The sequence below is a fragment of the Haemaphysalis longicornis genome, unplaced genomic scaffold (genome assembly GCF_048455015.1).
Source record: "Haemaphysalis longicornis isolate Haplotype H1 unplaced genomic scaffold, Haemaphysalis longicornis Haplotype H1 scaffold_6, whole genome shotgun sequence".
In the NCBI taxonomy this organism is placed as follows: domain Eukaryota; kingdom Metazoa; phylum Arthropoda; class Arachnida; order Ixodida; family Ixodidae; genus Haemaphysalis; species Haemaphysalis longicornis.
Window position 1 is genome coordinate 29,778,572 of NW_027526407.1, and position 13,311 is coordinate 29,791,882.

Consider the following 13,311-nt stretch of genomic DNA (forward strand, 5'->3'; position numbering starts at 1 on the left):
GCTGTAGCGGAGTTAAGTCGTTCAGGTTATACAGATACACTGTTATTGCGCTATAGGTTGACTTTAAAATTGATAAAATTGAGAATTCACTAGAATTAGCGTAACGATGTTTTGAGCTGCTTTGTGTAATCTTTATAGTCACGTCACTAGCGCTACTAGCGTCACCACAAATTTGGCGCTAAAATAGTTTGGTCACGTGACTTGCAAAGCGTAAACGATGGCGGACGTTCAAATCCCGCCGTAACGGACGTCGGAGTTCACGCGTTCACAAGTGCTTCGGATACCAAATGTGCCCTCGTTTTCAGTCGTGCGGATTTATTCCCACGATTCAGGCGGCCTTTTTGACCCGTGCGACCGTCGTGGTTGAGTGACGGATACCTCGCCATGGCCGAGTCCAATGAGAACGTCCCAACGTAAGCGCCTGGCTACGTTTTTGAGCTTGTTCGACGGGAACGCGGATAGCTAAACGGTTTCATAAGTGGCAAACTGTGTTTTCAAGTATTGGCACCAGCCAATGCAAGGTTTTTCTTACTCGACTTGTTTGTTTCCTTCAGGGACACTACATCGCTAAGATACCCCCGTCGGTCGTCGGTGAGTAGCCTTTACCACACCGTCGCACATAGAAGCGGCGAGTTTCGTTTCTTGTTGGCCTGTCTCCATGTTTCAACCACCGTAATTTCTTCCGTATTAGTGTCCCCCCTTGCCCGAAGCAAGCTAAAAAGGGGCACATCTTTTCGCTGTTTTCTGTGCCGTCCGAACCATCTTGCGTCGAACGACATTGTTTGTGCTTCAGCTGTTCGCTGTCTGCGGTTCGTTGCGGCGTGACTGTGTTGCGGAGGTTGAAATTATGGCGGTCGCTTTTGTCGTAACCCCATGTGATTTCATTCTTTGAGGGCCGAAACTTAATTAAACGCGACATGCAAACAGTTGTGTTTGGTAACAAGAGAGGTCATTGTCGAGGTTTGTTAGTGACGCGTTTTTGTGGGCAGCGTTTTCAATGACATGCGTCTGTGACCTTAAAAAAAACTTCTTGGTGGGCGTGTTGTTTGCGGTCTGAAATCACGGTTACTAACTCAAGTAAACAGAACGCAACAGAGGGCGCAAAATTGTTTGATCTGTTTACTTGTAACCGGGATTTTAGTCTTTCTATTTTGACGTCAGAAAGAGTTGGGATTTACTTTTAACAGCAAATTCGAAATGCTGATACGTGAAGTGGCTCTGCGTAGAAATTACTGCCTTTTTTTGCTGAAAATGTGTAAGGGCTTCTGTTCTCTTAATCTGCGCTGTAATTTTTCTAGCGAATTAGCGCTTTTTAGATAGCTTGGCACTTTTTTAGATTTCCGTTTTTTTTCTTACACCGTCGTCCGCTCTTCGTTCAGTATTTTTGGCACCGGTTATGCTGCGTTTAATACGAGACCATGCATCACAGCAGAAGGCTTTGTTTCGTTTCCACGAATAAGCTCAAAGGTGCGGTCTTAAGACCTTCAGAGGGCTGGTATTGGGAAATTTGCTTCCTCTGACGTGGTGCTGGGTTGGTGTTGTAGCTGCTGCTGTGCACTGCTGCATGCCTGAGGTTTTGATTGTTTTTACCAAAGTATGGCTGTTCTAAATTTCAGCGCTCCACTACCATGCTCACTGCTATTTTGGGTGTGTTATGTTCACAGCCCGAAACATTTCTCTGGGCTGCTGCTTTTTTTTATATCGAACGACTAAGTACGCCACAGAAACGCGAGGGTCAACTCGCCCCACCTTGTCTTGCACAGCTGGTAAAACGCTTGTCTATGTAACTCGGCTTTCGTACTATTTGACTTGCACACCACCTCTTACAAGTGGGAAGACAACTGCTGTGGCGTTCTGAAGTCTAAGCCCACCCGTTTTGTCTCCAACATGCTTGGAAAGAGTGTTTTGGAAGTGTTCAGATGTTACTAGTTGAAGTTGAATTCGCCCCGTTATAGACAAGCGTTTTACTAACTGTACTGTACTCTTGGACAGCCCTACTGAGGACACCATGGGCCTCGTTTTATTCCTTAAAGGGAAGTCGTGTGGAGCTTCTTCAGTTGAGGATAATCGTTCTTTGTGGGTGACATGATTTGTCTGAACAAAAGGCGGAGGGCATAACAAGCAGCATTTAGTGGGAAAAATTTGCAGCCTGGCTGCGAGGAAAGGGATTTTTGCTTTCCAAGTTTAAATGAATGTTGCGTTGTAGTTATCATCCTTGTCCTTTTTAAAATTTTTGTACCGTTGTTCGATTTCCACAAATGCTGGAGAGTGAATTATTTGCGCGGTTTCATGCTGTAAGCTACAAGTTGTCATAAACAGATGCAGAACGAGTGCAATGGTTTCATGTGTTCATGGCTTCCTTGCTCACAGATGCGGAGAGCCGGGAGACCACCGTTTGACGATGTCGACACCAACGTTGTGAGTAGACGAGTGTTTTGTGTTTGCTTCTCCGTATTGGTGGGTGGTTATGAACCATGCACTGGTGCTATTAGAAGGTTGAACTTGTGTTAAAAAACAGACGTCACATTTTTTGGGTTTTTTTTACATACAATGTCATATGTTGTAGCGTTTTCCTACAGAGAAATCCACATAACGTTTGTACTCAAAATGATCGAGATGTTGGTTATTGCTCTGAATGTGCTGCAGTGAAAAGTAACCGCCCTGGCTGACCGCGCCGGCGGCATTTCGTGGTGTTATTCCTCCCTTTGGTCCCCTTCCATCTCGGGAATCGCGCTCGGCCACATATTTTCTCGGCTCGCGTGTCTTTGCAGAGCTTGTCGACACTTATTTATCGTCGTAGTGGCTGTATTGACACTTGCAAAAGGCCAAAAAAAGAAATGGCTGCTGCACGATGCCCAAAAAACCGGCCAATGTCGGCCGGTTTTAGGTGCAGACCAGCAACCGGCCCACAGTCTAAAAAACCAGTCGGGCCGGTCCAAAACCAGTTAGGTGGCAACGGTAGCACTGCTGTGGGCACTGGGCGCACTATGCTTGTGCCAGCTGCACAGCAGCCCGCCACTTTGGAGTTGTCTTAAACGACACTGGTTGATTGGCGTAAGCGAAGTTGCCTGATGTGAGCCCGTTTGTCGAGCACACTCCGTGTTTCACAGTGATTACTTCCTACCATAACAAAAATAAGCCAGGAGTAAATACGGTCAAAAACAAGGCAAAGGCGGTCAGTGGTCCGTGGATGAGTATGGTAGCGCCAGCTGGGAGGACTGACGGTAAGCAAGGCTGCAGGGCCTAATGGTGCACTGGAAGTTCGTTTGAATACCCGCCCTTGTGACTTCATGGCAGACGTCACGAAAGCACACCATTTGGAGGGAGAATTGAAATTTTAACCTAAAATGATTAATTTGTCGGTGAATATGGCTCCGTTTGCTGCCGGACAAGCACTGGGGGCACTATAAAACACGGAATATTTCGAATAAAACAAACTTGTACTTTGTCTGCATGGTCCCTTTAAAGGGGCCTTGAACATAGAGTACCAGTTGGGCTCATTGATATGATTGCCTTGCTCTGATAGCAACACCAATTTTGTTGCGAACTTTGAACAAATAATTGAAATAAAAAAGAAAAAACAAGTGAAGCACTGGTACCTGGTGCTGGTACTGGTACTCGGTGTGGTGTCTCAGTGGCTGAGGTGTAGTGCCGCTGAGCCCAAAGACGTGGGTTTGACTCCCAGCTCCATTGTTTACTTTTCCGATGGAAATGAAAAGCAAAAATGCCTGTATCTGGATTGCGGTGCACGTTAAAGATCCCCGGGGGGTTGAAATTAATCTGGAGCCCTCCGGTAGAGTGCGCCTCGCAGCACAGGCGTAGCTTCGGCGCGAAAAACATACAAAATTAGACTTTCTACTTTCTAGCCACTTTCTAGCAGGTTCTCTGACTTTCCCCTACATTGTCACTGTAGCACAAAATTTGAAAGTTTTCCAGCACTTCTTGCATTCTTGCGGTTAAAAAAAACGTCTTGTGGCTGGAATGGAGTTGAATGCGTTACTGAAAGCCATTTCTTTAAAGTTGAACAAGGTTGTACGTTGTTATTGTAGTCCCTGTAAGCCTGCTTATTGGCATTATTGCACTGCGGGGAAGAACAAGGTTGTGCTTTTCAGGCGATTAATTAAAAATGTTGTGTAGCGGTTTTTGGACCGTGCTTGGCTTTAGGGTTTTTTAACGTTGCGAGGTATTGCAATGATGCAAGTTCTTCCATGGTCAGCGTGAGGTGACGAGTGCTTCTTACAGTTGCAGAATGACAGTGTCTCTGAAACCTTGCAACTTCCGCAAGCGTTTGACGTAAGTCCACCAAACGGTCCCACAAGTCCTTAATCCTTTCATGACTGTGGGAAAATGGACCGATTTTTTTAGGGGTTCAAGAAACTTTTTTTTTTTCTGCTAAAAAAATTGGTAAGGCACTAATTACAGTAACGCAAAATGCAGGTTATGTAATGGCCTTTCCAATAACACCAGTTTTTTCAAATGTTTTCATACATCATAGTTTTGAAAAAAAAATATCAAAATAAAAATTTTCTGCAAGTTATTGAAGAAACTGATAAAAAAGGAGTTGTGCATAACAAGCCACTGATAGCAGAAAAAAGTCAGAATACACATTTTGTAGGGAAACATTTCAAAAACACACCCTGGAAAAAATGTCGACTTGCGCGAAGCAGTTTGTCAGATATAAAAAAAAAATGTTATCCTGTGTGGTGCCCATGTCATGCGGTGAAGCCCAACCTTCATTTCAAAATGTGCAATTTCGGGTGGTTCCGTGGAAGAAATCTGATGGTTTCACATTATCGGAGGCACCATTTTGCCCCCACGTAACGTAAAAATATCTTGTCAATGAGCGACTTTGCATTTATGGCCAGCGCAGTATTCGGGACAAGCACGTGATGCGGAAAAACATGCATGAAGTCGAAAACGGAACTCCGTGGTTGATGCTTGTGGACGTTCACTGTCAATTATCTCTCAAAACATAAGGTTGCGCTCTATTATCATCTTCTGTTTCGCTATAGTAGCCTTGAGGTGCGATGCGCAAGAATCGTGCCCTGCAAACTTTGGCCAAGTAGCTGTTGCATGATGAAAAAGATCAGCACTTCGAGCCTCCTGCATTGCAGCGCCACCTAACATGTTTGAAATTGGCTAAGGCGTCGCGCTGCTGAGCACGAGGTCGCGGGTTCGATTCCCGGCTGCGGCGGCCGCTTTTCTGATGGAGGCGAAAAGCAAAAACGCCCGTGTGTACGAGATTTCGGCGCACGTTAAAGATCCCCAGGTGGTCAAAATTAATCCGGAGCCCTCCACTACGGTGCACCTCATCGCCTGCGTTGCGTCGGCGCGTTAAACCCTACAAATCATAACATGTTTGAAATGAAACAGTACAAAACTTGTTGGAGACTCCGTCCGAATAGACAGTTCAACTAAGCAGCAACACTAGACACCCGGATATACCCTCGCATGGAAATGAAGCTGGCAGCCGAACAGCCGACGTTGTGTAAACTCTGTGGTGTGTAAGGCTGGTTTGAAGCGCTCTCCTCGTGGGAACAGACACCTGGTGACTGGGTGTTATCTTTTGACTTCCATCGGAAGTTCTTACCGCAGAAATCGGGTTAGGGTTGGGTGAAACCAGGAGCGGCATGTTTTTTTTTGAGGATCAGTTGCGGATACAGGTAGGCTAGAAGTTGAGTAACTGCATAGTGGCGTCAAATATGAATTTTGCGATGCAGGAACAAAACCGAAACAGTTATAAACTGCTCTTGAATGGTCCTGTGGTAAGAACTAAAACGTGACCTAAACCAACCTGCACAAACGCAATGAAACTGCCTAAAATCATAAAGACCCTGTGTAAGCAGGCACTGCTTGACGTTTGCAGCCGATTTCAGGGATTATTACTGTCAGTGCAAACCTGATGATTGAAAATCATTTTCTGATTTACCATTCGTGCTCGGATAACAAAAACCAAGCGCTGATGCAGAGTAATTCCGAGTGGCACGCATTCTTCTTTGGTAGCAGTGACGCGCAATGCGCAAGCCTTTTTTTGCCACACCCAGGTGATGCAAACGCATGTCAAAAATCGCGTTGTTGTTGCAAAAATGGAAATAAAACTGATTTTGAAAGGGCGTTTTCTGAGCCAACTCCAAATAGCTTTACTTGTTCCAGCAACACTTGGAATGCTACGAAAACGGGCTCCCAAGGTATTGAGCGATTTTGAATAAGCGCGGTAATGGAAGAGTTAAAGGGACACCGAAGTTATCTTGTAAACATTGTGGAATTACGACTGGAAATTGTCGTCTGGAATCTCTAGGCCATGTTCCGACCACTCTCGCTGTATTTACGCGACTTCATTCCGTAAAAAAAAATCGATTTGAAAATGCCATCCTCCTCTCTGCACCCCCATTGCCGATTTCCTGACCTTTTGTATAACATCAAAACAAGATGGCTTGGCTTGAATGCGCTACTGCACGGCTCGCCAACCCTCCAACCGAATCAGGCTGCCCAGCGTTTAGTCGGCCGGCGACTGGCGGGTCGTTGCGATTCATTAGCTTAGTTGAAACTAAGCCACAACACGTTTGTGCCTGGAAGAGTGTGCCTTTAGTTTGTTAGTTCATGGAACGTATGTAGCTTTAAGTACAAGTAGCTCCGCACAAGCGCTCGTGCGACGCTATTATGCTAGTAGAAAAATCTAAGGCCAATTGAACACGGGAGGAGAGTCAGCGAAGTTAAAGAGACACTGAAGTGATATGTAAACATTGCGGGATTACTAGCGCAAATTGTAGTCCGGAGTCCCCAGGCCATGTTTCGACCACTCTAGGCGCGTTTACGCGATTTTATTTAGTAGAAAAACTAATTCGAAAACGCTGTCCTCCTCTCTTTACGCTCGCCCATTTTCTGTGGCGTTTTCGTGTGACGTCAGGAGGGGATGAGCTGGCAATTGGCTGCGCCACGGCTGCGCTACTGCACGGCTCCCCGGCCGACAGAGTCAGTCGGCCCAGCGTTTCGTCCGCCGGCCACCGGCGGGTCGTCGCAATCAAGGAGGTTAAAAAAAAATTGCTTGGTCGCAATTCGTTCGCTTAGTTGAAACGAAGCCAGGACACGTTTGTGAATGGAAGAATGTGCCTTTCTTTACTTGGTTTGTTTGTACACTGTATCTAGCTCCAAGTCAAGGTCGCTTCACACAAGCGCTGCACATGCGACGCTTCGCTGACTGGTACGCCAGTAGGAAAATATAAGGCCTCTTGAAGGCGGGAGAAGAGTCAGCGAAGTCAATATAGGTACTAAGCAAATAAAATCAACTGATATTTTTACCGTACAGCGTAAAACTGGGGCGCGGGAAGCACTTTTTTGCGCTGGGCGAACAAGCACAGCGGTCAGCAGCACAACTACGCATCTGCGAACGCTTTTCCGTCTACGAAATGCAATTGCTAGACGTGAGCTACTGTGGAAACTCGGGCGACGCTTACTGCACGATCGCAGTACAACAAATAGTCACCTAAGCGGCTTGAAATGCCAAAACTAAATTGATTGATTGATGGGCTGTTTATTGGAGGAGGTCATAAGACCCTGAAGGGGATGGGGGAGAGTGGGAAAGGGAAAAAAATATGAAAATAAAAGTAATCGCTAACACATTTGCACTTTTTGCCCCATTAGAAACATCGGCCATACCATGCTGAATACGCCGGTTCTCGTCCAAAACTAAATAAAAGTGTAAACCGGTTGTACAATATATACCCTATATTAGCAAGGCATTCGCGTCCCGCTCCGTGGCCTAGCGGTCTGGGGCGCTCGGAATTCGCCGCAAATGTTTTGCGAGTCACGAGTTCGAATCCCCGCGGGTACGTGCTTTTTTTTTTTTGTAAGTTAACTTTTTTGTTTTCCGCCGATGTTTTCTATAGAGTTCACCTTTTTGGGGGCCGCAACGTTCATGGCTACTGTCTACACGAACTAGTTCACAAAACGCGCGCAGGCTGGCACTGGCGCGCTAGCGAGTTCTCGTTGGCGTGCTGTTGCCATAAGCACCGACTGCTTGCAGGCAGTGGGCACAGGCCAGAATGAACAGACCCTTGGCCTGGTGCGAACACGCTTTTTACGATACAGGCATGAGGGAGGCAAGCTCCAAATATGGGGGAAAAGCGCATGACATTTGGGCGTCTGCGGGTACGCGGAGGGCGTTCATGCACTGCGTAGGTCTCGGCTAGTGAATGCTACGGTTCCGATCCGTCCTAGGAGGCTTATCTTTATGCCTTTTTACAGCCGACAACATGGCAGAAACGCGGTACGATGATTACTGAGTTATTGAAAATGCCCATCCAACAACGCCAACGGTTGTGTTTTACAGAACCGAAACCGAAACCGAAACTTGTTTGGTTGCTCACCTTGGGCATCGTCCAATCACGGTGCCCCTCCTCTCAACGTCACAGCCTTAGTTGGTGCGGCCGCCGCAAACCGCGCATGGTAGTTTTTCTTCTTTCGCGCTTTGTAAAATAATTACCGATTTGTCAACCGGATAAACGATGAAAAGTGTGCTAATTTGAGCCAGTCTACGCAGTGCAAGCAAAACCGGGAGCTTGACAAATTCACTTCAGTGTCCCTTTAATATAGGTGCTAAGGAATTAAAAGCAAACGAAACTTTTATCGTAGAGCGTAAAACCAAGGTTCGGTAAGCACTTCTTGCTCTGGGTGAACTAGTGCAGTGGTCAGCAGCACGGCCAGACATCTGCGAACACTATTCCGTCCAAGGAGTGGAGTTGGTAGTGGTTAGATTTGTGGGAATTTGAAAGACACTTACTGCAAGAGCATTATTCAAGAAATAGTCACCTAAGCTGATGGGAATGCTGAAACTATATAAAAATGCAAACAGGTCTGGAGCCTTAGGTGCATTATTTTGCAGTTTGCAAGTTCAAATCCCGGGTAGCGCATGTTTCTTTTTTTTTTTTGAAGTTGATTTATTTGTTTTGGGGCAATATTTTCTATGAGAGCTTGCTTCTGGGCTAGTTGGTACATTACTACTTATAAAACACTGTGCTAATTGGCATTGACAAAGACGAACGACGGGGGAACGTATGTGCTTTCGTTTGTGTGCGTCTTGTGTTCCGCCGTCCTTTGTCTTCGTCAGTGTCAATTTAGCGCAGTGTTTTATAAGTAGTAATGTTTTCTATACTGAATTCACCATTTTTTCCTTGTAACGTTCGTTGCTCTATGAGCGAGTTTGGAGAACATGTGCAGACTCCCTGACACGCTGGCGGGTGTTGCCATAAGCACAGGCTGCTGCTGAGCAGAGTGCCAAAACAGCCGACCCTTGACCTAGATCGGCTTGACCTGGAGCTTGCCTGGAAGCTCCAATTGGCCATAATTGGGGAAATGCGCATCGCGTTTCAGCGTCTGCGGTCACACAGAGGGGGTTCACCTACTACTGCATATGCCTTGGCTAGTGATTGTTGCGATTCCAAGCCGTGCTGGCAGGCTTATCTGACACATTTTACAGCCAGCAACATGGCAGAAGCGCGGTATGCCGATTACTGAGATATCGAGAATGCCAAGCCAATGATAACATTGGATGCCAAGTATGTTGATTCACAGAACCGAAACCGAAACTTATTTGAATGCTACACTCGGTGACAACTTAAGAACGGCACCGGAGAAGTTGCCGTTGTGCCTTATCACCATAGCTTGATGTTTCTCCGCGCGGCGCTAGTAGGGCGTTACTGGGAATATTTTAATCATGGCGTGAGCCGTTCGTGTGATTTTTTGGACTTAATGTGCTTATAAACGACTCCAGCGACGACAAACAAACTGCGTGAGACAAGGCAGACGATATCACGCGTTCATAGCAAACCCCTTTCAAAACGCGCGCGCACTGACGTCATGGGTCTGGCGCTTTGGCGGAGTGATACACTACATGAGGTGGTGCCGTTCTTGAGTTGTAACCGAGTATAATCTTGGACATCATCCAATCACATCTCCATCTCATATGCGCGTCACGGCTGTTGTCGCAGCCGCCGCAAATGTCGCATGGTATTTCTTCTTCTTTCAGGCTTTATAAAATACTGCTTTTTTAACCCTTTTGGCCATGGCGTCGTCATTTGACGACACAAAAAATAATATTCTGTTGCCTTAAGAACAAAATGAAAACGTAGTTTTCTGTGCGGGAGTTGTTCAAGGGTGCCTCTTGCGATAGACATCACCATTGTTGGGTTTGCGCGGAACTGGACAATATAAAACACAAGAAGCTTCAGTGGACAGAAGCTTCAATGACGACGAAGCGGGCAACGAAACAGAAATTCCGGTTTCTCAAAATGTCTATAAATCTTTAAATTCTTGCATTACCAGCTTTATATTTTATCTGTAAGATCCGGATGTCATAGGTTTTACGACAAAAAGAAAAAAATTCTTTTTTACAGGAAAGAGCAATTTTAGTTGCCTAATGACCCATTTAATTATCGTGCCTGTAAATAAATGAATACTTGCAGTATTAGCGTATTTATTTATTTCTGTCCTTCTGAGGTGCAAAGCTGTACAAAAACACGCAGAAAAACAATTTCCGCTTGAAATAAAAAATTCAGGGCGTAAAGGGTTTACTGGATAAATGATAAAAACTTTGTTCATTTCAGCCAGTCTATGCAATGCAGATAAAAACAGAAATTCGCTTCAGTGTCCCTTTAAGGATTTTTAACGTTGCAAGGTATTGTAATGCTGAAAGGTCTTTCGGGATGAGCATGAGATAACAGATGCTTCCTACAGTTGCAGAATGACGGGTTCCCTGTAGCCTTGCAACTTGAGGAAGTGTTTGACGTAAGTCTGCCAAATGGTCTCACCAGTGCTTAAGGTGGCTCCATTTGCTGCGTTGTGTTGCGGAGTTATTTTAGGAAAAACTGTCCCATGGTTCTTATGATATACTGGCATACACGGAATGCAATGGGTGTTTGGCTTTTCTTAAAGGGGCACTGACACAAAAATTTTGCATCTTGTTTTTTTTGTTGCGATAAGTAGCTAGTGACCTACTTATAACCTGTAGAAACCTCATTTGCTTCAGCGTGTGACGGTTGTTTAATTAGAGGCATTTTCAATGCGGCCATTTGCAGTTTCGGTTTCAGCGAGTGCCGCGAAGCGATGGATTTTGTGGATTTTGTGTGAACAAAGCTGACCACGTGACCGTCGGAGGGATATCACAGAGCAGAGCCGCCGTAGCACTGTCGAATCCGCATCGACGGCAGTTTCTGCGAATGCCCCCCACGTACTGATCTCGTGAGGCGCTTAATTAAAAAGCGACCGTGGATGTGACGCAGCCACTGCGAGTGCAAATGCTACCGCGTCTAAAGAACGACGCGCGATGCTCGAGATGGTGGGTGGCAAGACGCGCGCTGGGAGCAGCCGGCCGGTCTGCCTACAGGTCCGCCTACAGATGTGTTCGGCTTAGCACTGCGGCGGATATTCGAGTGCCGCTCTCATAAGCGGTGCAGATGACAATTTTTAATGCAACCCGCCATGGCATCATTAACTCCTTTCTCATGTAAGCCACCATGGTCGGGACTTGGGGACAATTTCGTGCAGCGGTAACAAGCTATCACTCGAGCTACCTGCGCCGGCCTGGGCCACTTCGCGGCCGTGGCCGCCGCCTGCACAGCGACCGTGCGGCTAGCTCAGTGAGCTTTTCGTGCCTCCGGCGCGTTTTCGCATCCAATGGTAATAAACAGTAATAGAAGCAGAGTGCCTGGAATCGCTGTAGAACTTTGGTCGCGGCCAGCTGCCCGATGAGCTGACGAAATCACGGCGCCTCCGCTGCCAACGATCGGGTTGTTCGTTCTCGAGAGCAGAAGCTCCGCCCTCCGGCCCTCGGATTGGAGCGGCGAACCGGGCGAGCCGGTGAAAAACGCCGGCAGTGCGGAAGCGGCAAACACAAACTCGTGACGTGTTTGGACGTTGTTTATTTACACAATATCCTCGGGATGTCGATTGCGCGTGGTCCTCTGCTGGCTGCTCGGTTGCGTTTCGCACACTTTAAAATTGATTTTAGGTATGTTCTAGTCTGTATTCGCCGCTGATATTTTGCAGATGATGTAAATGTGTTCCCACCAATCTATCTCCGAAGCTATCTCGCCTTCAAAATTTTGTGTCAGTGCCCCTTTAAGAAGTTTGGCTTTTCTTAAGATTTCTTAAGAGGGAATTTTGCCACTAGCATCGATTGAACTTCGAGCCATGAAAACGTACAAAAAATATGAGCGTGAGGAGACACAACAGTAGCGCCACTTCTCTCTTGTTGATTCCCTGGGTGGACAAAAATTTCCTCTTTTACATTTCAAAGCGCTCACCTACGTTGAGCGGTGGCGAGTGCGTACTTGCCAGATGGCCTCGCATTAGCCATAGTCTTGCCGGAAAAGAGGCAATTTGCCTAAGAGCACATTTTTGTTTCCGCTGGTCCCAGCCTGCACATACGAGGGTTCCTCCGAGCTTGTGGGCTTGGCGAATATTAGTGGGCATTAGAGGACACGAAAAAAATTTGAAAGTGAAAGTACTAAAGAGGTACATAGGCATTGCGTTAATGCATTCCACGTGACACTGTTAATTCGCAAATGTTTCATAAGCTTCAGTGGCCTCTGTGTTTGTGCTGCAGACATATTTGAGGCAGTTACAGCCTCTGTCAAAATTTTGTGGGCCAGGGCGACTGGCCAGAGCAGGTGCGCGGCCAAGCAGGGGCGCTGCGCTTGCCGCTGTCGGCTGGGTACGCGGCTACAGAGGGTGAGGGGAACTTATCGCGCCAGCCATACTGTGAAAGGAAGCGCGATAAGTTCCCCTCACCCTCTCTAGCCACGTAACCAGCCGACAGCGGCAAGCGCAGCGCTCCTGCTTGGCCGCGCACCTGCTCTGGCCACAGTCGCCCTGGCCCACAAAATTTTGACAAAGACTGTACCTGCCTTATACCCCTGTCACACGCGCCAACCTAATGTCATTTTAGACGAATGAGATTCGTTTCAAATGACATTCGTCTGCTGTCACACGGGCTCAGTCTAATGACATTCGCTGCGAATGACATTCGGTACCGAATGAGTCCAGAGAACTCATTCGACTGTGAATTCGGACCAACTGCGTACTCTCAACAGCAGAAGACCAGAAAAAAATATCTTTAAAAAAATAAGAAACTTATTTTTTCCCACTTTTTGTTTGATATTGCCTGTTTTAAAAGCTTTCGATTGCTTTATTGAGCACTTTGAATGAATTACTTCCGCTTTCAGTGTGACCGCATGGGTTCCCGGCTTTTCCAACTTTCAACCATTTCAACATGCCTGCCGTCGGCATGGGGACGGAAAATGCGCGCGCCCGCAA

The 13,311-nt window shown here is 46.6% G+C and overlaps 1 protein-coding gene across 1 annotated transcript in view; it reads left to right on the forward strand.

Annotated features, from left to right (window-relative positions):
- The first annotated feature begins 191 nt into the window (after window positions 1-191).
- Window positions 192-13,311, forward strand: part of LOC144142423 (uncharacterized) — a 50,662-nt gene continuing 37,542 nt past the window's right edge. The window contains exons 1-3 of the mRNA XM_077673926.1: window positions 192-413; window positions 555-591; window positions 2,371-2,418. Coding sequence (XP_077530052.1) covers window positions 385-413; window positions 555-591; window positions 2,371-2,418 — 114 coding nt within the window. The 5' untranslated portion in view covers window positions 192-384. The remainder of the gene's footprint in view (window positions 414-554; window positions 592-2,370; window positions 2,419-13,311) is intronic.